We start from the raw sequence: 25,356 nt of genomic DNA on the forward strand, positions 1-25,356 counted from the left end.
TGAGAAATATTTTGCTCCTTGTAATTATTAAAAGCTCAGGTTGTTACGTGAGAACGCGCCTAATAGGGAGGATATCCGGTAATGTCGGTGTAGTAATTTAAGTGGTGGGGTCGATGCTTCTTTTTCCGGCAACCGGCGTCCATTTTCGTTGTTGGCTTGTCGAAGATTTGGCGCGTTTGGTATCTATGAACAGATAATTCAACGATAAGCCAGTCAAGTAAGTACGTCACCGGTGGGAAAGTAAAGCCTGCATTCTATTCGAATCTCTTTTTAGAATTTACTGAACGCCCACGATACGTTGGCGAAGTAGTTGTGATCAGAAAAAAAGAAAAGAGCTTCGTTGGTTGATCTGCGAATATTAGACAGCGTCTGTCGTTGCGGTGAATGAAAATTTCGTCGCTCATAAGGAAATCTCGTTGGAATAAATTTTAGATACCGATCGATCAATGGAAGGCGCGCCAGCCAGCAGGGGTGGATTTCGTGGTGGACGTGGTGGCCCAGGCGGCCCTATGAGAGGACGCGGCGGTTTTGGGGACAGGGGAGGAAGGTACATTTACTGCATACGTTCACTAACAACTCTGCCTATGTACATACTGATTCTTGTAACCTATAAACAAGCTTCTCGCAAGTTAACTTCGAGATTTTCTCTTTAAATTTCAAGATGAGTCTTTCTCAATTTATGAAATTGATTAGAGCGCAGTTTCTGACTGTGACTCGAATATAATAGGTTACAAAAATATTTAAACTTACATGTTCTACATGAAGAAGATTTCGATCCAACTATCGTGACTGCTTTGATTAAGTTTTTGGCAAGATATTTGGTCTAAATATACACTCAATGAAGAATTAATATAAAAGATAAATAGTTAGCTGAAGTATTTAACAAATAGTTGTGAATATTGTATGAATGCTTCTGGATCTTTTCTTAAATTTTACAAGATATTTGTTTTGAATATGTAATATTTAATGAAAAATTCATATTTAAAGTAATATTTAATGAAGAATATAAAGAATAAATAGTCATCTGTGTTTATATAAATGTTACAAATGAACTGAATATTGAATGAATGGTTTTGTAATCTGTAATAAACTCTACAGAGAGATTTGTTCTAAATGTATATTCAATGAAGAATTGAGGTAAAGGATAAATAGTCATTTGAAGTATTTAACAAATGTTATAAATATTGAACAAATGCTTTTGCGATCTATGTAATATATATGTTTGCAATGAATATTTTCTAATACACTTTCAGGACAAAATTTGTGAATTTTGAAAATATTTTGTACAACATATCTAATGTATATCTTAAAGTTTTCTATGATAAGTTAAAATAATTCTATGAACACTGTGATGTGTTAGAATATTATTGCAATATACCATGTATTTGTATTTCATGTAATGATGCTAAAAGTTATAAAATTTGATGTTGTGTCAATAGAGGTGGCCCTCCGAGGGGTGGTGGTATGATGAGAGGTGGCAGAGGTAGTGGACCTGGAGGTGGAATGAGAGGTGGACCACCAGGAATGAGAGGTAGAGGTGGTCCACCTGGAAGAGGTGGTCGTGGTGGACATTTCCCTCCTGGGTATTTAGACACGAAATTATTATTTATTGAATTACTTTGTTGCAACATGTTATTAATGTTTGTTGTTACATCAGGGGTCCACCGGAACCAGGAATGTCCAGTGGTCCAGGAGGTGGTGGACCACCACCACCAGGAATGGGAGGCCTACCACGTGGTGGTAGCAGAGGAGGTGGAAGTAGTGGTTTCCGAGGCAGAGGAAGAGGTGATTTTGGTAGGAGTGACAATCCTAGAGGTAGTAGCAGTTTCCGTGGACGAGGAATGGATAGAGGTAGCAGAGGAGGATCTCGGTAAAACTTATAATTTCTGTTAAATTCAACATTATATATATAAAGTACCAGTGAATAGAACTTTCATTTATTTTCAGAGGTGGCTCTGGTAGAGGTGGCCTAGGTGGAAGAGGCTTTGGTGATCGTGGAAGTAGAGGAAGTAGTGGACGCGGTGGCAGTGGCCCGTCGAAAAGAGGAGGTGGGCCACCAGGCTCGAGCGGACCTTCAAAAAGGCCGAGATTTGATCAACCATCTTCGCAATCCGCGAATGGTTATGCCACTCAACCACCAAGGTAGTTATTAGCTTGAAATAAGTTGATCTGATAAAAGTGTATTATTTCATTGTGGAAATGTTCTTGATATAGTCAAGGATATGGAGGTGGTACTAGCAATGCCTATGGTGGAGGGCAGCAACAACCACAGCAGCAGCAGCCAGTAGGATACGGTGGTGGTTATGGATCACAAAATTATACTCAGTCTTCGTATCAAAGTTACGAAAGTTACCAACAGCCGCCAGATTATGGTCAAACAGCTGTAAGCTAGTTTGTCGCATTAAAAATGTTGAATTAGACGGAGCAGGAAATTTCTAACTAACATGTATAACGTTGTTCAGGGATATCCACCATCAGCAGCTACTGATAGTAGGTATGGAGGAGCACCTGCTGTACCAACTACAGGAGCTTTCAGTACTGGTGATCCTTATAGCTATGGCAAAGCTCCACCATCAGGTCAGTATATGTGATGCTGTAAATTGTTTAGTTTCAATAGTTTCAGTAAAATTGAGAAACAGTTCAATTAAAAAAAAAAAGTTCGTTGCGCAAATGAAATGAAGGGCAATGTTATTATTAATGTGGTGGTGTAATTAATATAATATACTGCGTGCACAGCCAATTACCAACAGGAGGCAGTGGCAGCAGGGGGTGGGGGTGCAGGTTATGCCCCTGTTAACCCTTACGATGACCGATCTTCTAATGCCACTTCTATGAGCAACAGGGGTGGTTACTCGACGCAACTTTATGGTTAGTTTTTCCGTTCGACACCACATTTTACATCACGTATTTATCTTTTTCTCGGTTTCACTTAAAAAGAAAAAAAAAAAGAGTGAAGGGACGAAGAAGGGAAATGAAAGAAATAAGTAATCCATAATATAACACCTTGTCCTTATAGTCTTTAATTACTAGCACTTCTTACGCTCAAATATCAATCGATTCAGACGAGAAACGTTTAATTAGAAAAAAAGTTTAAAGTTTGTCTTTATTTTCTTTTCTTTTCTCAATAAGAATAGATTTAGTTTTACTTTCTTCTTTCAACTTTGTTGCTTGCAATTAAGAGTTGCGTTTCATAACTGCTCCTATTAAAAAAAAAAAAAAAAAAAGCAAAAGTAGAAATTGATACGGTGAAGAAAAATGTGGATATCGTGAGTATTTGAATACCAGCACTGCAGCACTGCCTCCTGCTATTCTCCATTCCAGAATGAACTGTACCTGTACAAAAAGAAAAAAAAGAAAATCTTAATGTCTCACGAAATTTATTTTGATATAGGTAAAACAGAATATAGTATGAAGTTTTAGATCTAGTGAGTTACAGATTTTTCTCGTCTGAGTCACATCTACATTACTTGAAGCAACGTTGTTGATCAATTTGTAACTTTCAATTTGTTGTACTTGCAGATTACTCCAGTCAAGATGGTGTGTACGGGAAACAAGATTATGGTAAGTACAATTCGCAATTCAGGCGAGCTTTTTAATTTTTGAAAGACTATCTTCTCGCGAACGAAATGCTTAGGGCCGGGTTTACACATAACTCCAAGAAAACGGTCGTATTTGTTAGTCCAATGAAACGGATATTTGAAAGAAATTGAAAACGAAATCCTGTTGTGAATTTTTAAATTCATATAAATAAATTTATGACGGATACATGCAGAAATGTTTAATGTCAATTGCAAGAAGTAGAGAAAAAAAAAATTGTAGCATAGGATTTGTACTGCATTCTTAGAAACAAAAATGAATATAAGCGACAAATCATAATTTCGGTAGTAAATTATAATTGTCGAACAAACTATAAGGCAAATGCATATACCGTAAAATTTGTTTTTTGTATTTTCAAGCAGAGTTAACATAACGAATAGTTACAGTGAAAAAAAGAAAGATGCACCCGACAAAAGTAGGCAAATAATATATTTATATTATTCAATTTTATACGATGATTAATATTGTATCTAATATAAAGTTAAATGCAGATCAAGTTAAGAAAAAAAAAAATATATATATATATATATACACAATACAAAACTACATGCTTAAAAAGATGATTGAATGGAGGAGCTATGGTTGTTTACAGGTGGCAGTGCTGGTTACCAAAACGCCCAGTCTCAGCGACGTTATTAAATTACACTTGCAACTATTTAATTTTACATATTTAAATGTCATTTCTTTCCAAATTTCAAAAGAAAACAAGAAAAGTTGTTCCTAGCGCGTGAAAAAGTTGGACAAATATCATTTGTCACGAACACCAAATATTTCTTAATATTTCATCGGAGGAATTATATTCAGATAAAAAAAGTATACCCGTAGGAAAAAAAAGAAAGAAAGAAAGAAAATTCGAGAACAGATTCAATGAAATTTCTGAATATAATTTTCTATCTTTGTCGCGCGCATGGAAAACCCGTCAAATTACGCGTTAAACGCGAGCAATTGTTTAATTACGATTTAAAAAAAAGAGAAAGAAGAAGAAGTATAAATGACATGAGCGTTTTATACTTGACTCAGCAGTATAGCATCTACTTTTGTCACATTTGGTTCAGAACATTGTTTTTTAGGATTAAGTTTAGTTGATGTACAGTTTATCTTTCTTTTCCTTTATCTGCGATTGTGAAGTATGAAATTGTAATTATTAAGGGTAAAGAATATTCACTCTGTTTGTAAAGTCATTAATTGGTCGATCATTGTGAACAAACGCATATAGTTCAATTATCTTCAAAGGAGTAGGTGCAAAAAGATCAATATCTTACTGTTCTGCGTGGAAAAAGAAAAACAGGAGCAAATAATTGTATATTATGGTATTTTGTTTTTTACACTTAACTATGAATTGAAGAGAAAGAATCTTGTATCAGAATATAAACTGCCCCTCTTTAAGCGTTTGATAGTGCGACATTTTTATTCTGGTAATACTTGTGTTGTCATTTAGCAACAAGCTTATAATATAACGATTGAGTCCGACTGTTGCGACATTTCATTTCCTATATATATATATATACATATGCGTATATCCACAATTATACTTTCAACTTGCAAATTCAATTTTTATGCGAACTATATAAAATACTCTGCTTAGTGGTGACAGAGATTTCTAAAAAGTTAAATGGATAATGTTAGAAAGTTTAATGATGATTTTAGGAATTTCTTCTAGCTGTTTAAGTAGTGATTATGTATTGAAATGTCACACCGGCAGAGACAATCAAAATGGCATATTAGCGGTTAAAAAAGAAAAAGAAAAACTAGATATTTATATGGAAATCAAGAAACGACGTATCTATTCAAGGCTCAGAGTGCATGAGTATGGAATATTTGTCCCAGCAAATTGTGTATATTGAGATACAGAATAATTATATAGGGCAGACATTGTGATCTTATATTCTGTTTATTATTATAAATTACAATGAAATTGTCTAAACTATGTTAAAAATTATCGTCGCATGTCATTGGTATAGCGATAGTGAATCAATTTAACATTGTAAGAACTAGAGTAATTACAAGCGAAATGAAAAGAAACTTTGAAACAAAGAACCATGAAAAAAAATAAGTAATACTTTTCACGTTTATTATTTCCTCACCTTTAATATGAGAGGCTATACGGATTGAATTCCAAAGAACATGTAGCAATGAAAAAGGGGAAAACCAGCAACTGCCTTAGAAAAGCACATATACATAAAAAGTAATTCAACTGAAAAGAATACAGTGTATTCGTGTAACATGACGTAGGTATGAAACTTTTGTTAAAAATCAATAATCTTTTGGAAAGTAAATTTTTTATAATATCTTATACACAAAAGAGCTAAGCAAAAATTCTTTTTTATTTTATTATATGTAGTTTATTAAGAAAAATATTTTACATTCAAAATGAAGTATGATGTTCAAAAAAATATATATATATTTATACATAAGAACAGTATTAATGGACAGTTCTAGATATATATATAAGAAAAAAAAAATTGACAAAAACTGAGTTTATTTCACAGGCGTAACAACAACCTGAGATACGTAGGGAACAGAATGAAAGAAAGAGAGAGTACCTTCCCTCTGTTACCAGCAAGGAGAATACCAATTCAAATAACAATACAATATTATATGAGTAAATGACGACTGATATGATAGATGTTATTAATGTCCGATGGCATCAGGTATCACGTAAATGAAACTTAGAAAGTATTTTTTTCTGTTAGAAGTGTTATAGTATATTTCATTAATTAGAATGTCTTTGTTTGATTTTTCCAAGCGATTGACCGACTTGTGTGTCAAATTAACGTTTGACCTTCTGTACGGTGCACCTCATTTTTTTTTCCATTCAAAATATTGTTGCAATTCTTTTTCAATGTGAATCATCACTTCAGTCTGTTGTTTTCCAAGTTGTCACATGCAAAGACTTAGTTGCATCTTATACGTATACGTATATTATATAGAAAAAGAGAACAGAAAACGTATTTAAAACGAAAAAAGAAAACATAAAATAGTATATGTATATATATAAAAAAAAAAACAAACAAAAAAAAAATATCAATGGAAAAGCAAGAGTAAGCAACAAGAGTACCGAATTAAATCTATGCTAACATGTATTATGCTCGTATATATTAAAAGACAAATGCTCGAGTAAACCTCAACCCAATTTCAGGTGAGTAAAATAAATTATCCGTTTTATATAAGAAAAAAAAAACCAATCTACAAATTTAGTACAAAGCAAATGTTAGCAAGGACAATAATCATAATAATCATAATCGTAATAATTAGATCTGCATCTATCGAATGTAAAGTGGAAATGGTATATAAAGTTAATTTTGTTTGTATTTGTTTTAAAAACGTGTAACAGAGAGCACGTATCTCAGAGACGTACAGTAAAAATTTTTTTTTTATTTTTTTTTATTGAACCGCTTTATACTTGCGATATCTGCAGTGTATTGTTCAGTCATGATAATGACGATAAGGTAACAATCGAAAGGTACGAATTGAGAATTTCTTAAAGAACACGTTACTTTACAAAAGCCAAGTACGATTTATCGTGACATTAACATAAAACAAAAACGAGAAAGCAGGGAAGGAATGTAGCGAACATTTATCAAAGAAGGAGTCTAAAAGCATATTTTTATGATTTAAATTAATAACGAGAACAATAATATGATTTATATACTAAACATGTTGCAATGCGTCAATGCTAGGTATATCTTTAAGATTTCATTGCTTTTGTCTTATCTGCCAACTTCTAATTTTTTATTATTAATTTCTTTAGGTTGATAACGACTATGCTGTCACAGATGGTCGTACTACCAATTCAGTGAGCCAAGCAACATCTGCCACATGACTGGCATCGACGTTGTTCCTCAAGAAGATTCAAGTGTTCTTTTTTTTTCTTCTTTTTTCTTTAAATGTTACAATGGCGAAAAATATTGTAAGATGGTACGAAGGAGATTATCAAAGGATAGAATTTTTAAGATTTGTAAGTTTATAACCACTGACATGTTCACGATAAAAGAATATATGTCTTTTTTTTATAAATAAAAACTTATAATTTATGTCTTTAATTGATGTGTTCAATTAATACCGTTTTTGATATATTTTTTGCAAGAAATATAAAAAGAACACGTAAATTACAATCAGAACTTTTATTTTTTAAATCTTTCAGAATGATTGTTTAACAACATTACATATTGATATAATACTTTTTAAAATTTTTCAATGAAATTGGTTACACATGGTTGTTACAAAGTGTGATTCTTAAAACATAGCATCACATCTTTGATTTTCCTTGTCTTTAAGAAATAAAAAAAAATACACAGCAGTACAATTTCAAAGTAGACATGAACGTATACGAACGTAAATTTGAATCATTGATGCTAAAAATTTCTCTTTTACTCTTATGCATTATGCATCTCTTCCTACGTTCAATTTCAATTTGTATAAAATTAAAAAACTTACATTACGTGAAAAAAGTAACAAAAATAGGAATAATATAAAGAGGAAGATTGTTTAATGGAAAAGTCAATTGCATATAAAGCAAAACTTTAAACTTAAAATTAAAATTTCGATCATTTGATTCACACTTACGAGTAACTTTTTTTTTTACTTTCTCGTTGATCACATTAATATGAAAGTTCTTTTTTTCACTATTGCATGGCACAACACTCGATTCTTACACTTTTCAATTTATCGTAAAACGCTTCTTACGGACATTATTAGACAGAAGTACCAGTTGTATGTAACTGTATCCCTCTCGCATATTTATCAATCTAAAAAAAAAACATTTTACCACTTTACATAAGAAAAAATGATTCTGACTTTACGTTAATTACACACCGATCTTTTTCCTGTTGCTGAATGTGAACTCTGTCACCTCTCTGCAACGGAGTTATTATACTTGTATAACAGGATACCTCTGTGGCCGACGGAGAAGAGGCTGTGGAACATTTCACAAGTTTCTGGGTACTGGATTTACCTTCTGAGCTTAATAATATCCAATAGGAGTAGTTTATTCGCTCGCCAAAGTAGAAAATCTGAAAGAGAAACGAGAATTGCGAGGAAACGTGCGAAGCATTGATTCTGAATGTCAAACGCGGTGTTTTACCTGTGCAGAAATCATGTACAAACCAGTTACTGTGACTTCGATGGATTTCTTATCCTCTACCAAATGGAATTTATTTAAATTGTATTGAGTATTGTTTCTAATACTTTTGACCCACGGACCAATGTAAACTGAAAAGTATAAGCACATTTATTACTTACATTACATTAAAGAAACAAAAATATGCATATTATATGTGATCAATATGATGTTATGTGTAATTAATGTAAAATTTAATGATCTAATTGAACATGATATTAATGTTTTTTTTTATATACCTGTGTCTGTGATATGTTGCTCTGGAATTGCGCCCACAAACGTTGCTACCAAAGGTCCTAGACAAACATTCTTTGTACAAATTCTATGCCTAACAAAACAGCTTATATTAAATGAGTGAAATGAACAATCGACTTTTGCAAAGCATTCGATTCGTTCAGTTAATAAAAATGTTGCAAGTTTGTATCTTGTCATTACTTTTCTTAATGCTCAATTAATTTTGATTGTTTCAGTCATTATCTTACTAAAAAAAAAAGAAAAAAAAAGATAAAGAGAGAAGACAGAAATATTGTAATTTTCTGGATACAGAGTATCTTTCTTTGGACAACGGAAACGCATGCTAACTAAATACATAATACTAAATACCCAATCGCCTGTGACTGCGTTTGGGCTGCCTTTTGTTCTTTGCCCGTTTTTTACCTCTTCCCTCCTCTCTCTTCGACCTTCCAGAATGGGATTCTCTCCAGATATCTAAGTCATTATCATTATCACTATCATTACCATCATCATCATCATCATCACCACCATCATCGCTATAATAATCATCATTCACATTATCAATCTTCCCCTGTATGGCTCCTTCTGTCAAATTCTCTTTCTCTAACGCTGCTCTTTCAACGCGCGGGTTACCATTAGCTCTGTCGTCCTCGTTGCTTATTAACGCCGCAAGCAGTTTAGAAGCTGCAACGTTGTTTCCATTGTTTATGCCGTAAGCATCATTACGCGACGCGTGTCCATCTCTGGAATTCTTCGTTGAATCTCCATACGGGTTCGCGGCATCGTCGTTAATCTTATTTCGAATTCCGATAACGTCTGTGGTCTTGGACATCGATGATGCTTCCTCCAACAGTCTTTTCACATCGTCAAGCTTCCTGTTCTCGAGGAGTCGGCCGCACCTTTGAATCCAGTCTTGGTTCAGCCTGTCGTACTTGGACGTCACTAGCGATAAATTTACGTTTAAAGATTGCACCTAAAAAAAAAAAAAAAAAGAGAAAGAAAAATGATGAAAAGTCGTTCAATTTTGTTTCATTGTACAGGGTGATTCGATGAAAAACGAACCGCCTAAGTAACATATTTCGTTTCAATGTGACTAACGAGAAAAAGAAGAAGCTCTTTTAGGTGTTTTGTTTTTCACTGATTTACCCCACTACGACGAGAAGCGATAAACGACTGGTTCATTTACTTGTAGCTGCAAGGCACGAATCTCCCTCCTCAAGTGGTACAGCATAACGGCAAAGAGGATCGCTAAAAAGAACATAACAGCGGCGCAGAATCTTTGGAACATCTTTGACTTCTTCACGCTCGACACGATCACCCTCATGTCGACGTCACATTGAATTAAATTTGCCGCGTTTTTCGGTGGAACACGATCGACTGACAGATCGATGTGTTGGCCCTCCATTGTGATTTTCGTCGCCATCGATCACCGGAGGACGTTGCGTATCGATCGATCGCGAAGAAAAACGCGTTCAGGACTAGTTTGAATTGTATACAATATATCACATATATATCACAAATGACCTGAAACGATATACACATAGTTTAATTTAATGGCTTCTTCGCTTCAAAAGGTAAATTGTAATTAGATTGTCACTCGATAAATATCGACGCGAGGCAATAAAAAAAAATCTTTCACTCACTTCGCCGAAGAAGAGAAAAAGAGAAAATAATTATGCATTAACAATCACTTTTCATTTCATTTCGTATTTTAGTATAAAAATTAAATTCAGTATAAATTTTACTTTTCCAGGAAAATATAACGAATTAATTATGTTTTTGGTTTTTTTCGTTAGAAGACAAAGAAAAAGAGAAAAAAAAAAAAGGAAACTATGACTGTTACACGTCGATAGGGGTCGACCCTTTTCTATTTGTTTTTAATTCATAATACGTACGATTGAAACGTTGACAAAGAGCTACGAGATAGCGACAGTGATAAAGGAAGTGGCGTGCGGATCTTATCGAAACGTTCGCGCGCGGATAGGCATATCGAAACTGACTGAACTGATTTCAAAAACTGCGGAAGTATATATATACACGTGCATATAAAGTCATGAATTCGTCATATGGCACGTGGATGTGTCAGCGATAGAAATGGAGGAAAGCAATAGAACTGCTGGAACAGAGGAAACGATGTAACGCGAGTGCCCTGAGTGAGAGGAGTTTAGAGATAGCGTGTTAAATAAAAAACACACTGGTCTAACAATAAGATTGTACGATTTTAAATTATAATACATATAAATATATAAATATATATATATATATATATATGTACATTATATAAATTATATATGTATATATAATATATAAATGTAAAATAAATTATTTTAGAATTTGCAATAAATATTATGTTATTAATATAATATACTATATATATAGTACATAAATTTTATATATATGTGATATATATATATAAATTTAAAATAAGTTATTTTAGAATTTACAATAAATATTATGTTAATTAATATAATATACTTGAAGTATATTGTATACTATATACTATAAAGTATATAAGTATATTATATACTATATATAAAGTATAGTATAAAGTATTATGCACTAAATAGTACACGAATTATATATGTATGTATATATATATATATAAATCTAAAATAAATTGTCTCAGAATTCACAACAGATATTATATCAACTACGCATTGAATGCTACGTTAAGCATATCATAATTAATCCGTCCAATTAAAAAAAAATCACGCTTTGTTTTCCAGGCACACGCATCGATTTGAACACCTCGATTATTATTTACACCCTTCACGCCGGACATGGACAGGGTCTCTCATTTATTCCAACATCGTTTCTTCATTATCCTCGGGACAGGTCCGTTCCGAAACCGTGCAGAAACAGAATCCCGTGACGAGGTTTCGATCTCAACACTCGCGACGATACCGAACTCACTAAACGGAATTTAGCACTTGTCTCTTACGAAAAGTTCGAAAACGCGAGAGAACCGAAGCGAGAGAAGAAAAGAAGATGCTCCACCGCGTGGACATCCATGCAAAAAGGAAAAGAAAGATTCGTGTTCGCTTACCTGAGTGACATTTCTGTATTTTTGTAATTTTTTTTTTTTTTTTTTTTTTTTTTTTTTTTTTTTTCTTGTTAGTTTGCCAGCTCGGAGAGAGCCACGGCCGTGAGATCAATCGATCCGCGAATCGATCCACTCGCGTAGCTGGCGAGGTGGCCTACCCTCTGCGAACCAGATAGTGGACGAAGACGTGCTGTGGCATCTTTTGTTTACCTAGCCACAGTCGGTGGCTCCCGCGAGCGTCCCCCGGAACGTAACGGCGACTCCGCTCGACCGGTTTGGCGGTTGTCCGGCCCAAGTGTTGCCAACATTCGCGTGGTAAGATACTATGCCCGCCCTTTCCCACGCTTTCACCCGACGCGGTTTTCGATCTTTCTTGTGGAACGCGCGCGCGAACAACGACGATTCTTATATGGAGACTTTGCTTTCCTAGGAAACGTCAGATCTGCTTGATTGTCCGCGCGATTGTGCGTTGCATGCACACGTTGTAACGAAACACGAAGCTCTGTGTGTATTTTTACTGGAGATAAGAAATCATTTGAGCGACCCTTTTAGTAAGATTTTATTCAACTTCGTTATCTGTATACAAGATAAGGTGTCGCTTGGAAGTCGCTTGAAGAATGTTTAGAAAGTTTCGAGGAAATATATTCTGCTGAATTCACTACGGGACTCGTTCACAAGGACAATGGAGCTTGACCTGGATTCTCCGTTCGAAAGCGAACCTTTTTCGATCTACGAACTGATTATCGATCGAGTCCCCGATTGTCACGTTTTTTGACAAATTTTCATTTTCTTTTTTTTTCTACGATTTTTACAATCTTGATGAAATATTTGGAAAATATTGAAAAGTTTGTTGGTTATTTTTTAACAAAAGCGACTGATACAATATTCTCTTTTGCAGATTCTTTAACGACGCAGTCCCTTTTTATCGATCTAACTTTCCAGTTTCGATCGTTGCGTTCGATTTTTTTCGTAAAAAAGGTCTTCTATCTACCAAGTTTTTATTCTCATCTGCTTTCTACGTTTTTTTATTGGTAATTCATGATAATGTCAAGTATCTGTACGATTCACAGAAATATTAACAAACGATCTAAACAATATTTTTCCTTTGTATTTTTAATTTAAATATTCATAGATTCATAGCGGAAAGTAGGATCAATAATATAAAATTCGAATACTTGTCATTGCTTGAGCGATAACAGTCAATTGAACATCAAAACAAGACGTGAGTATAGAGTACATACAAAGTGACACATCAGTCACTCAAGAGATGCACTCGATTAAAGGGGAGTATCTCCTCGATCATTGTTACAATGTTACAACTTAACAAACACATGTAAGTTTCAATCAAGATTAGATTGTTATAAAGATATATCTATCGATTAATGGAAAACACGGTCAAAGATTTTGAAAAGTTTGATTTGCTTAATTCCAGATCATTAAAATGTTACAACCTTGCAAATGACATGTAAGTTTCAATTAATATTAGATCATTGCAAATTATAAATATTACAATTAAACTATTACGTCATATATGTTATTATTACAATTGTGAATATATTTATCGATAATGAAGAACGTAATCAAAGGATTTTAAAAAATCTGATTTGTTCAATTTTGGTTTTTATTTTTTAGCCAAATATTAATGACGATTAAAGAAGATTAACCCTCTTGCGCTAGTAACTGGTTCACGGACCATAACGAGTGACCATACAATAATTCGTCTTCTTTTTTTTTTGAATTCATCGGTATATCACTGGATAGAAATTACTAGTGGTTTGAATTCATCGGTATATCACTGGATAGAAATTACTAGTAAAGTAAATTTATTATTTGTTTTTCCTGGGTTATATTTCAGTATACTTAAAACTGAGAAAATACTGCAATTTTTGGATCAAATATTCTCGACGCCTCGTGAACTTGATCCTCGACAATTTCAAGATGGTTGAAAATATTCTTCCCCGTATATAGCGCATTTCGACGCTATATTTAGAAAATAGTTTCGCTATCTCGGATCGATGCAGTGGCGTCGATCGACGAGATCTCGTGCTAACCAAAGTTTCGCGTTGGATTTCAGCCGTATCGTCGCCGTTGGAGGGGAGGTTTAAACTACAGCCAGTTAATAACAATCACATCGTTGCACATGTGAGAAAACAATTGACGCGGTTATTGCTTGTAATGTAACGCATCGTTAATACCGGAAGTGGAGGTCGTTGGTTCGCCCCAGCGGGAACAGCGAAACGAAACTGTGTACGTGGTTTAGGTTATGTTTTCTTCCCTTTTTTTTTCTTCTTTCTTCGTAATCATAATTTTCTTCTCTCGTGATCTTCGGCTCTCGTGACCAGAGTGCAGGAAAGCCGCGAGTAGGCAGTGGCTAAACGAGGAGAAAGGGCGAATTAAATAATTGACAGGCCACGAACGGCACGTTTCGGCTTGTCAGTCGTAAATTGATCCAGATACCTCGAAAATTTGCCGTCTTCCTACGTGAATCGGCTCAATTACACGCTCGTGCGATGATTAATTAGGATCGCCAGGCTACTGGAATTTCTGATAACGCCGCTATTGAGAACGCAACGTGAAACCGTTTTCGCTTTCCGTTACCGTGAATCAACGTAAAGATTAAAATATCAGCATCCTCGCTGAGGGGAAAATCGGTCGATTTCCTTCCGAATATCTCGTGACTGTATGACTGTGTAAATGAAACCAAATTTCTCAAGTTACAAAGGCAAGGTTGACAGTAATTTACGAGATGTTTTCACGAGCGGAATTTGACGATTCGGCGCGAGGAAATTCATTCTTATATGATCATGGAAGGTATCTAAATTTCTCCCATCGTCATCAAAAAATCGAGCGATATCCATTTCAATTTGTGTCTGGAATTGAGCAACTATCTCATGAATCGCAGAATAAGAAACAGTAAATACAAACATTGGACGTTGTACTCTGAGAAACGAATTATTTCTATCAAAATCAAATAATAAATAAAGATTCTGGCAAATAGTAAGCAATTAATTTCACAAATAACAAATGAGTCGTTTAATTGGAAATAAATTAATTTTTATATGAAATACTTGATAATATGATTTTGTTACTTTGCAGATAGATTGTTTCTGAAATAACTTTAAAAAGTAATGATAAAAAAATAATTTGAAAAGTAACATAACCTAACTAAAAACTAGATAAAGTAAGGTAATTTTAAAATCTGACCCTTTATCTAACTTTAAAAGTAAGATTAAACTTGGAAAAGTAATTTGAAAAGTAATAATAAATAATAAAGTAACTTTAAAAAGTAATAATAATAAATAAGGTAACTTTAAACCCTTTACCTAATTTTAAAAGTAAGGTTAAAGTAACTTTGAAAAGTAATTGAAAAAGTAATAATAAATAATAAAAGAATAAGAGTAATAAAAAGTAACTTTAAAAAGTAGTAATAAATAATAAAAGAATAATTCAAGAAGTAATTTAAAAATAATGTTATTTGAAAATTTTTCAAACCACCCAGCTCTAAAGTAGGATCAATGCGAATCTCGTCGAGGCATCAACTAATGCCCGGCTTTGTATTCAATTACGCCAAAACGGTTAATTTAGGTAATTCGAATTCCAGGAATATCAAATTATCACCATCTTAATAATCGTGGAAAACTTCAAAAGTGATATCATCGTCGTCATCATTAGATTATTATTTGTTCCCACATTCTATGATTCTGAGGAGTATCAGTTTCCCCGTGACCGTTTACACATCAGTCGTTGTAATCTATTTCCTGTATCTCCCAATGTTATCTCACGTCGCTCGATTATCGATAACCAGCGAGTGATAATCTTCATTGTAACGAAACGAGATCCGTGACTTTCCGAGGAAATAACCTCGATTCGTTCTCACGGCGTTGCTTCGCAAGGAGAGCAGGCAATTCCTGGAGCCGGTGAGTGTCGAATTCAACGTTCCCAGGTCGAAGAAGTGTCTAAGAATCAGAGATGCCTGATCGCAACGACAAAATACGTTGATAATGACATTTCACGTCGGAGGATATTTTCATGGAACGTGCGCCTCGCATGGGAAACGTCTGTCTCTATCCTTGGATGTCTACTTCAATGAAACAATATCGTGGAATATACGATTATGTCGATGACATACTGTGATAATTACAACGACTCTGTAACAATAATTATATCAGGCAAATTCTCTCTGGCAATGCTCTAGATGATAATTAATATCACAGTATGATATTAATGACAAATGATGTTAAAAATTCAAAATGTGTTAGAAATTTTGAAATCTTTTGTTTGCTTGTTATAATATCGGATGATATTATTACAGTCATACTTGTTACAGTATCAAATAGTATTAAAATTTCAAATTGAATTAGAAATGTTGTTCTCTTGTCTACTTGTCATATTATCATAACCATACTTATTACAGTATCAAATAATATTAAAAATTCAAACTGAGTTAGAAATTTGTTTCTTTTGTCCACTTGTTACAGTAGACAAATAATATTATCATAATCATATTCATTATACTGTCAAATAATATTAGAAATTGAAGCTGAATTAGTTTGTTTTTTTGTTCACTTGTTAGAGTATCGAATAATATTATGACAATTATACTTATCACAGTATCAAATAATAGATTAAAGATTAAGACTAATAGATAATAGATTTAAACTGAGTTATAAATTTTGTTCTTTTGTCTACTTATTATAGTAGACAAATAATATTATTATAATCATATTTACTATACTATTCAATTATATTAAAAATTAAAACTCAGAAACATTGTTCTTTTGTTCACTTGTTACAGTATCGAATAATATTATCACAGTATCAAGTAATATTAAAAATTCGAACTGAGAAATTTTGTTCTTTCGTTTACTCACAGTATCGAACAATATCAAAATCATACTAATTATATTATCAAATAATATTAAAAATTAAAACTGAGTTAGAAACTTTATTCTTTTGTCTATTTGTTACAGTAGTACAAATAATATTATAATCATACTTATTATACAATAATAATAATATTATGATAGTCGTACTTATTACATACTTAAATCATAATTATATTATCATAGTTATTACCGAATAACATTATCACAATCATATTTATACTATCAAATACCATTAAAAATTCAAACCGAATTATAAATTTTCTTCTTTTGTTCACTTATTATTATAGCTTCTTTTTTTCTCTGTTTGATGAAGCAGAAATTTGAAATCTCTTTTGAAAGTACCTTAATAACTTGTATTACGACTGAACCTTCGGGTCGTCATTCGAATAGAACTGTTTAAATCGATTTCAACACAGGGGAATATTGGAGGTGGGAAGCTGCTTCTCCGGATCATTGATCTACGCCACTGACAGTGAGATCCAGAGGCGCTGCCGCGCTGAAACTCGAATGTTTTCTGTTCCGTCCATCTAGTATCGCCGAGTCAGTCTGTCAGATACGTTGGTCAGATACGGTTCTTCGTACGTCTTGATTTTTTTTTTCCTTCGCGAAGTTCAAGCTCTCCTTGGATCAATACGATCGAATCACCGTTTGTTACAACTGTCACCTCGGTTCTACTTCTCGACTCGTTACATTTTCTTGTTCGTCACGCGGAACGAAAGAATTGGAGATCAATTCTTTTGTCGGGAGAGAACAGATTACTAGGAGCACCAGTTGCACGGAGAGGAACGAGGACAGAAAAGAAACACATCGTGGGACAACAAAAGGAAGGAAAGAGAGGCCGGTGGGCGGAGGTAAGGGATTAGAGGGTGGTCCTGCTCGTGGTCTCCCTCCAGAGGGGCGGGAACTCGCTGGACAGGTTTTAAAGAGAGCCAGGACCGGCCACTGAACGTCATTGTAAATTTTCGAAAAACAGGTGGAATCAGGTGAATCGCTTCGTTTCAAAAGTAGAACAGGGAAGAACGTCGAAACTGTTATCTCAATGGACTCGATGAAGATTCACGATTTAATCAGCCAGTGATGTTCGTCGTGGAAGAAATCTCTTCGACAGCGTGCTTTATGAGATAGTACGATGACATCACGCGAGAAGAGATTCAACGCCTTTCGGAAATGTGGATCGTGAAAGCGTTACGTGCACCGAGAAACCATGGACACTGTCTGTGATCTTCCCCGTCGTTCCTCGAACTTATGAACAGTAACTCGAAAGAGAAAGCACGAATTAATAGTGTGAACTTGATTTTGATTTTTGTGAAAGTTGACTTTGCGTCTAATTAAGCTTCCGAACCAGCGAATCATTTCCTGAGATGATTAATTTGTGATAACAGCAAATTGTCGTCGATTGGCCAAGTCCGATATTGGAAAAATCTAAGTCCCTTTTCTCGCGGCGATGATTTCCGTGCTGTCGGATGAAGACTCGAAAGCCGCAAGGATGAAGCAGAAACTGATAAACGACGTGCACGTGAAGGAAGAGACGCGATCGTTTCTCAGCTTCTTCAGGGAGAACCTCAGCATCTCTCAGTCGGATCTCGAACAGGGTTTCAACAAACATCGATTCCGGCCGAACAGAAATACGATTCTGAGTGTTACGGCTTTGTTGATCGCCCTTCTCTGCCTGGGCCTCGAAAGTTGGCGGTTCCATTGTTCTTTGGTCAATGCTCGCGAGATAGAGGAGCTGAAACGAAGCGTGGAGAGTCTGAAGCATCGTTTCTTGGAAGAGGATCTACTGGACGAGCTGAAAGCCTTTGAAGAACAGGTAGTGATCCTTTTTCTTTCTTTCTTTTTTTTTTTTTTTCTCGTGAGTAAATGGAGCACGAGGAAAGTTGAGTGTCACGTGCCGGTAGAATTACTTACTTTGGCCACCGTGTGTAATTCGATCGTTCCTCTTTTGTCTTTTGGACTACTTTCAGATTGTTATTATCATTGTTATTGGAAACTAACGATTCGCAGAATCAGATTCAACGCGAAAAACTTCAATTGTAATATCTTCCTTCTATTTGTTTACCTTCTTTTTGCGCGAGTACTCGTCATTTGATGCCTCGGATTTTGAAGTCACTTTTACTATTATTCTCGGTGATTCTTGGAGATTCGTCTCGGTGTCAGAAAATATCCCAGCCTTCGGCTATTTTTACCCCAAAGGCTTCTTTATTTTCGTATCTCTTCCTCCTTCTATAATCTTCTCGCTGATAAACGAAACTAAACAAACAGTTGCTTGTCTCTTTCCAAAAGATACCTAAAAAAAAAAAAGGAACTCTTTTCCTGTGACTGATTAATTTGCAATAACAGCAATCGTTATGGAACGATTAATCCCCTCGATGTTAGAAAATATAAATTTTTCTCTTGTTCTGGAAGAAATGAATACGCAAATATGTAGCTTCTACTAAATTAATCGAGACAGAAACGACGTCGACATTCTTTACATTGATATTAAATACACGCGATAACCTTGCGCGGCTCTCCTTTCGCAGGTCTTCGCATTACGCGAGGAAAGCGATAAAAGAAATTAGGTCATCAGTGTGTCGGGTAAACGCTAAAGATCATCCGTAGTTGATCGAACCGGGGCTTTTTCACGGTTCGATAACCTCTCCCGACGGCTCAAACCAGTACCGGCCGTTCTCAATGGAGAAACGATTATGCGAATTATGCAATTCTACGTGGAACCCTATTCTCGTTCAATTCATGTATGTAAGATGCTAATGTAACATTGCTTGCGTCACGTGATCGGAGATATTCGACGCACGCTGGATGGAACCGTAACTCGATCACCTTGAACGTTTTTGAAGATCTATTAAAATAGCTCTGTTAACAAAGATTGTTTAGGTTAGGTAAAGGGGAGGGGTCGTAATATTTTGTATTATATGCAGAGTGGACTGAAAATTACCTCTTACTGAAATAAATCCGTATTTTTTGTGACAAATATTTTTCTGAATTTCGTTTTTTTACGGATCAAAGTAGATAAATTAAATTAAATTTGAAATTGATAAAATTAATTTTTTTTTTTATGTTTCAATGTTTTATTGAAAAAAGTAGGTGAGAAGAAACTTTTGACCTACTTTATGATATAATATACTGTTACATTAATTAATTGTAATATTGTTATGATATATTATATTAGTTTATTTTCATAAATATTATATATTATAATATATTCTTATAATATTAACCTCTTGCGCTAGTAACTGGTTCACAGACCATAACGAGTGACCAAACGGTCATTCCAGTGCAAGAGATTAATAACAATACTTAGATATACTTTCTTAAATAGAACTGTAATATTAATATAATACTTGTAAATACTTTTTTAAATGGAACTCTATATTTTTTTCACCTTAGCTTTTGTCCTGTAAAAAAAAGTATCAAGCTACTCGTTTCAACATTAATTTTGTAAACTCTTGAGCTACTATCATAAATTTCACACAATTAAGATTGAAATATCTCCTAAAACTAATAGTTTATCGATGTGCACAGAGAATGTCGAGCCAATGGAGCAAGGAACATATCATTTCACTTAAAAAAAGTGAAAGTGATTTTAAAATCACCTTGAATCCCTCCATCTGTATATCACATTACAATATGCATACAATACAAATCAATAGATAATAATATAATATATAGAAATAATATTATCATATTATATCTGTACTAATTATAAGTTTCTTTTTCACACCCTCGAAAACAAAGACATTTAAAAAAAGACAGTCAAATTCACGTGGCTCACCCTGTACATAAGTACATCGTTCGTGTCCGCCGTAAGACACGAGCGTAAACATCCTGACGAATCAACGATTTATCAATCAGCTTATCAGTTAGCTGTCCGATTGAATGACATTATTATCATTAAATCGGCATTTTGTTCGCAGCTGTACACCGAGGAATTCAACGATGACAACGACGACGACGACGACGACGACGACGATGATGATGACGACCCAAATGAGGCGGATATCGACAACGTGGACTACGACTCGAATTACGACGACGACGACGCATTCTCGTCGCGTGATTACTCGCGCCCGGCGTTCGGCGCTCGGCCGTCCGATTTCCCGGACTCCTCGTCGACGATAGCCCCGGTGCCCTCTCCGTCGGAAGCCGGCGCGGACGAGTTGATCCTGAAGTGGGCGGCGGCAACGGTGGCAGCGTACAAGGCCGAGGCTAAGCACAAGCAGGAGTTGCAGAGGAGGGGCCACAGAGTTGAGCCGCACCTGGAGGAAAAATTGGATAATCGTGAGAACAATACCAAACGAAAGCGGAACGTGTTGGACGATACAGATCTTCTGCTGAACTGGCGAGCGAATTTGGAACGTAAACGGTCGACCGACAGAGAGAGTCGCAGCCCCAAACGGTGGTTCGTTAAGAGGCAAGAGTCGTACACAGGTTTCCGGGACATGTCCAAGGACAGCAACGCCGAGGAACAACAAAATACGTTAGTCGTGTTTCGCAGTATCATCCCAGTAGTATAAAAATATCGTTTTGGATTGTGACAATATTTTTCGTTTGACATGAATGGTGTAGAATGGTCAATAATTGGTCAAGAATATTTTCTTTCGAAGATCTTTTCTTTTTTTTGGGAATTTTCAGGGTCATTGACGTCCTTTTTTGTATGCATTTATACTATTAATTTATTCCATACAACTACACGTATAATTATTTTGTATTTCTACTTAGCAATACATATAATTATTAACAATACATACATGTACTTAATAATATATGCAACTCCTTTGTACCTCATATAACTATTGAGTATTTCTTTCTGAATTCCTGACAAATTTCGACGCACTAATATCGGGATTCCAATTGCTAGAAAAGATTATCATTGACGATGTTATGTTAATGACAAATAGTAAACATGTTTGTTCACATTTATTATTATTAGGCTCCCGATGTTGGCGTCTTGGCCAAGGTTTCTAGTCTCGATAATAGAGATAAATTTCTATGTAAAATTTAAATGTTCAAGATCGTATTTTTTTTTCTTTTTACATATCTGAACGTATCTTTTTATTATCATCTACACAATGTAATAAATAAAAATAAAAAAAAAATCAACGACCTTAAAAGCTCTGAAAAAAGAAATGACCTTGGAAAAAATATATTCTCACCAGTCACATTGGCCTTTTGATACCGGTCATGTGTTTGCATCATCACAATTCAGAATGTTTAGGTGGCCTCGCTTAAATGAATCACCCTGTATAACAGGCAAAATTTTGTTCAAAAATGAGTGGGAATTTGATATTGTGTGTTATTAGAAATTTCCATAGGTATTATATTAGATATAATAGTTATTAATATTAATATTAATATATTTATATAATATATTACATATATATTTATAATATTAATATATTATAAATAATATTTTATATATATATAAAGAATATTATTAATATTATTTATATAATATATTATATAAATTTATATTTATAATATTAATATATAGTATGATATAATATAATATATAATTATTAATATTAAAATAATAATTTATACAATATTATGTTAATAACATATTATATTATATTATATCATATTATCACATACTAGATATTATATTAGGCACGAGGTGTTAAATCTAATTTCTTTGTTCGTCACAGGTCCATTGTAATCTCCAGCAGACATCCTCCGAAGAAGTACAACACCCACACGTCTTCAAACAACACCGAGACGTCTTCCTTGGAGCGTGATGACAACAACAAGTTCAGTGTAGAAGCGCGCACAGCCACGTACAACCGCACTCGAAAGGTTGCTCACAAACTTCGAAAAAACATGAACTCTCGAGGAGTGGTCGCCGTTCATTACCACGGGGATGGTGGCAAGATCTCGTCGCGAGATCAGAACGCTGGTAACGGGAAGATCCGTCATGGTAGCAGCACGTTCAAAGCTTGGAAGCCGAGCGACTGGGTAACTGATTCCGGCATGAGCAAGCACTTCAGCATGTCCGAGGGGGCTCTCACCATTTACGAGACAGGATTGTATTTAATTTACGCGCAGATCCATTACAACGACGATCACGACGAGATTGGGTTTCACTTGACAGTGAACGATCGGCCTGTTCTTCAGTGTATGGTAAGGACAAAAAAAAAAAAAAAAAAAAAAACGAAAATTAATTGTTACTCTCAACTATCTGTACAATGTCGCATTCAGAGATAGAAATAATTGTGATCAATGTTTCTTTTAGATTGACAATTCGGGCCATTCGCGCAATATCAGCCAGACCTGTTTCTCGGCGCAATTGGCGCATCTCAAGAAACACGACGTTCTAACATTCAAGGAGGCCAGCTCGCCGAGATTCGTCATTTTCGACCAAAAGAACAGTTTCTTCGGGCTGGTGAAACTCGGAGAACTGAAGAAGCTATAGTGTTATCGGTTATTTAAATACGCACAACTGTAGACTGCAGATTTTTGTGCAAACTCGTGTTCTTGATAATATAATTATGAAAAAGAAAAAAAAGAAGATGGACATTGGTAGAAAATTGCGTCACGTGCCAAAATATTGTCGAATATATTTTGAATGTTTTATATATTTTTTTGCACTTTAAAATGCACGAAACTTCGCAGTCTAATAATCAAACCTTGATACCAGTGAACCTCTCTGGAAACGAGAAGCGCTTGTCTTACTCTAATGAAAAGTAACTTATTGAGCTGTTTATAGCTGCGACGATGATAGCTGAGACGCAGGCCGACTTTGTTCGTTAAAAATTAATTGATTAATTGATCCGTTTCCACTGCGTACACCATCGCTATAAATAAGATCTCTGCGTTTTATATTACTAAAAAATTTTCCACAGAGTCCATAGATAGCGAGAGTGAAGTTAAGTTAAGATCTCCTGTACATCCAAAAAGAAAAAAGAAAGAAACCTTCAGCGGTTCAGTCTTGCAATCAACGTGTTTACACGGTTTAACAGACAGTGTCGCAAACTAGTCTTTTCTCGCAGTACAGTATGGCTCTTTCACTGCCAATTGGAATCAAATCTCCAGGGGAGTGCATTAAGTCGACGATGAAATTCGGTTTCAACAACTTCGTGGGGAATATCGATGAGCTGCGAGCTAAGCTATCCTTGAGAGTCAAGCTTGAATCTTGGCGAGGATATTGTTTCAGAAAAATAGTTTCTGGACAGGTCGTGTCTCTCTCCATATAGTGGTGAAAGGTGTCCTCTTCTATCGGGACTCTCACCTGATAAAAACGTTCCAAGCTAAGAAATCGATCGAAATCTCAACAAACAAAATAAAAGAACCCAAGATCCTCCGTGCCTCCGGCACTGCGATTTCGATCCAGGCTTTTCCGTACTGTCCCCGGACCAGGGCAGCTGGCAAGTGCACCCTGTCCGCGATTACTTTGAAGAGGAGGGCTCTCTCAAAGTAAGAGCCGACTTTCAACATCCCCAGCGGGATCACGCTGGTCTCTATGGTCCTCTTGATCTCCTTCAGGTGAATTTCCAGCTGATGATCCACGCATCTGACCAGAGGATCAGGGCCTGACATCTGTCGCGCCACGAACTTTGCCAGCATCCTGGCGCGCGAGGCCACATAACCAACGTCCACGAATCCTCGTGTCGTTCTCGACACTCTGCGTTGGAAAGCGCGAAGGTTGTAGGAGTTTGCGCGACGAGGGACTCGCATGCGAGGCTTTCTTACACGTTCTTCGACTCGGCCGCGATCAACTTGCATTTGAATAGCTCCACGTAATCGTAGAGGGAGGAGTCGCACTGGAGGCCGAACTTGGAGTCCATCGTCAATTGTAATATCTCTCTGGACAAGAAAACGCCTCTGTCGTTGCTCGCTTGCTCGGGCCCTGAAAAAAAAAGAACACTTGAAAAATGAGAAAAAAGTGGGCAATGCCAGTTACAGTAGTGCCCACTTGAGCTTAAGTGGGGAGGTATATCCTGCTAAATATCGGTATCAGGTGTCACTCTGTTTGGCACGGGTGTCATATTTAACGGTAAAGTAGAGTGAAACAGTCCCAATTCTAAGAATTGGTGGGGATAGTTAGCGACGAACGTTTGACTAGGCATTATTCTATTACCTTCCAAGCTTAGTTCGTACGGATTTTCCTGAATACAATTCACCACGTAGATGGGCTCCAAGGGGCAGAACTTGAAACGGAAGATATCATCCAATATAGGAAAGCTAATTGCAATAAATACAAATATATAGAGCGTGGCGAGGGAGTGTGAGACGAAATGTAAGGAATACCTGCAGATGTTTCTTCGCAGTACATAAAATCCGTCTCGAGTGACGTCGTGCAAGGAGAGTCGCCCGGTGAAGGCGAATTTGATTGGCAGATGCGCATCGAATAAGGTTTCTATACACGTGTCCCATGATGGAACGACTCGAGCGGTCGATCGGTTGTTCAGCATACTACGATCATCGTTTTTGTAAGTAGTACACGTGACGAAATTGTGCTTCTTTCTTTCTTTTTTTTTTTT

At 35.4% G+C, this 25,356-nt stretch overlaps 4 protein-coding genes and 2 long non-coding RNA genes across 15 annotated transcripts in view; 3 read left to right on the plus strand and 3 right to left on the minus strand.

The window, feature by feature from the left end:
* Window positions 1-57: 57 nt before the first annotated feature.
* Window positions 58-7,640, plus strand: LOC122538941 (RNA-binding protein EWS-like). 7 transcript variants are annotated; one of them, XM_043673462.1, is made up of 10 exons: window positions 58-217; window positions 433-547; window positions 1,437-1,583; window positions 1,658-1,870; window positions 1,948-2,142; window positions 2,215-2,383; window positions 2,463-2,577; window positions 2,737-2,868; window positions 3,520-3,561; window positions 7,349-7,640. In XM_043673462.1, exons 2-10 carry the CDS (start codon window positions 447-449, stop codon window positions 7,351-7,353), a joined length of 1,119 nt encoding a protein of 372 aa, XP_043529397.1. In that variant the 5' UTR covers window positions 58-217; window positions 433-446; the 3' UTR covers window positions 7,354-7,640. The 7 variants fall into 7 exon arrangements, with proteins under 7 accessions (XP_043529397.1, XP_043529393.1, XP_043529395.1 ...); XM_043673458.1 differs by lacking the exon at window positions 7,349-7,640 and adding an exon at window positions 4,190-5,345; XM_043673460.1 differs by lacking the exon at window positions 7,349-7,640 and adding an exon at window positions 4,190-5,345 and having other exon boundaries at window positions 1,440-1,583.
* A 66-nt stretch (window positions 7,641-7,706) lies between these two features.
* Window positions 7,707-12,087, minus strand: LOC122538940. Of its 4 annotated transcripts, none has more exons than XM_043673457.1 (7): window positions 11,997-12,087; window positions 10,137-10,474; window positions 9,455-9,923; window positions 8,956-9,012; window positions 8,681-8,808; window positions 8,413-8,609; window positions 7,707-8,345 (listed from the first exon to the last, which is right to left on the minus strand). In XM_043673457.1, exons 2-7 carry the CDS (start codon window positions 10,371-10,373, stop codon window positions 8,258-8,260), a joined length of 1,176 nt encoding a protein of 391 aa, XP_043529392.1. In that variant the 5' UTR covers window positions 10,374-10,474; window positions 11,997-12,087; the 3' UTR covers window positions 7,707-8,257. The 4 variants fall into 4 exon arrangements, with proteins under 4 accessions (XP_043529392.1, XP_043529391.1, XP_043529389.1 ...); XM_043673456.1 differs by having other exon boundaries at window positions 9,374-9,923; XM_043673454.1 differs by having other exon boundaries at window positions 9,320-9,923.
* A 128-nt stretch (window positions 12,088-12,215) lies between these two features.
* Window positions 12,216-13,731, plus strand: LOC122538947. The gene is made up of 4 exons (XR_006308956.1): window positions 12,216-12,308; window positions 12,424-12,544; window positions 12,892-13,458; window positions 13,626-13,731. It is a non-coding gene; the product is annotated as an uncharacterized LOC122538947 (long non-coding RNA).
* A 551-nt stretch (window positions 13,732-14,282) lies between these two features.
* On the minus strand, window positions 14,283-14,856 carry LOC122538921. Its single transcript, XR_006308949.1, has 2 exons — window positions 14,451-14,856; window positions 14,283-14,364 (listed from the first exon to the last, which is right to left on the minus strand). It is a non-coding gene; the product is annotated as an uncharacterized LOC122538921 (long non-coding RNA).
* A 2,500-nt stretch (window positions 14,857-17,356) lies between these two features.
* LOC122538918 (protein eiger) lies at window positions 17,357-23,363 on the plus strand. Its single transcript, XM_043673414.1, has 5 exons — window positions 17,357-17,730; window positions 17,853-18,689; window positions 20,794-21,356; window positions 22,525-22,996; window positions 23,109-23,363. Exons 2-5 carry the CDS (start codon window positions 18,324-18,326, stop codon window positions 23,286-23,288), a joined length of 1,581 nt encoding a protein of 526 aa, XP_043529349.1. The 5' UTR covers window positions 17,357-17,730; window positions 17,853-18,323; the 3' UTR covers window positions 23,289-23,363.
* A 72-nt stretch (window positions 23,364-23,435) lies between these two features.
* The window catches only part of LOC122538907 (armadillo repeat-containing protein 3), a 5,472-nt gene continuing 3,551 nt past the window's right edge, over window positions 23,436-25,356 (minus strand). The window contains exons 10-13 of the mRNA XM_043673402.1: window positions 25,124-25,343; window positions 24,821-25,057; window positions 24,182-24,722; window positions 23,436-23,987 (exon numbers count right to left, since the gene is read on the minus strand). Coding sequence (XP_043529337.1) covers window positions 23,829-23,987; window positions 24,182-24,722; window positions 24,821-25,057; window positions 25,124-25,343 — 1,157 coding nt within the window. The 3' untranslated portion in view covers window positions 23,436-23,828. The remainder of the gene's footprint in view (window positions 23,988-24,181; window positions 24,723-24,820; window positions 25,058-25,123; window positions 25,344-25,356) is intronic.

Source organism: Frieseomelitta varia, unplaced genomic scaffold (assembly GCF_011392965.1).
Source record: "Frieseomelitta varia isolate USP_RPSP 00005682 unplaced genomic scaffold, Fvar_1.2 scaffold_182, whole genome shotgun sequence".
Lineage (NCBI taxonomy): Eukaryota > Metazoa > Arthropoda > Insecta > Hymenoptera > Apidae > Frieseomelitta > Frieseomelitta varia.

Bases quoted from the DNA above. Each gene is read 5' to 3' on its own strand.
- LOC122538918 (XM_043673414.1), top strand. From the start codon at position 18,324: ATGATTTCCGTGCTGTCGGATGAAGACTCGAAAGCCGCAAGGATGAAG. The intron at 18,690-20,793 runs GTAGTGATCCTT...TTTTGTTCGCAG, and splicing joins TGAAAGCCTTTGAAGAACAG to CTGTACACCGAGGAATTCAA. The intron at 22,997-23,108 runs GTAAGGACAAAA...TGTTTCTTTTAG, and splicing joins GGCCTGTTCTTCAGTGTATG to ATTGACAATTCGGGCCATTC.
- LOC122538940 (XM_043673454.1), bottom strand. From the start codon at position 10,373: ATGGCGACGAAAATCACAATGGAGGGCCAACACATCGATCTGTCAGTC. The intron at 9,013-9,319 runs GTATTTAGTATT...ATGTTTGTCTAG, and splicing joins ACGCAGTCACAGGCGATTGG to GACCTTTGGTAGCAACGTTT. The intron at 8,346-8,412 runs GTGTGTAATTAA...TTTTTTTTTTAG, and splicing joins CAGCAACAGGAAAAAGATCG to ATTGATAAATATGCGAGAGG.
- LOC122538941 (XM_043673458.1), top strand. From the start codon at position 447: ATGGAAGGCGCGCCAGCCAGCAGGGGTGGATTTCGTGGTGGACGTGGT. The intron at 2,384-2,462 runs GTAAGCTAGTTT...AACGTTGTTCAG, and splicing joins CAGATTATGGTCAAACAGCT to GGATATCCACCATCAGCAGC. The intron at 3,562-4,189 runs GTAAGTACAATT...GGTTGTTTACAG, and splicing joins GTACGGGAAACAAGATTATG to GTGGCAGTGCTGGTTACCAA.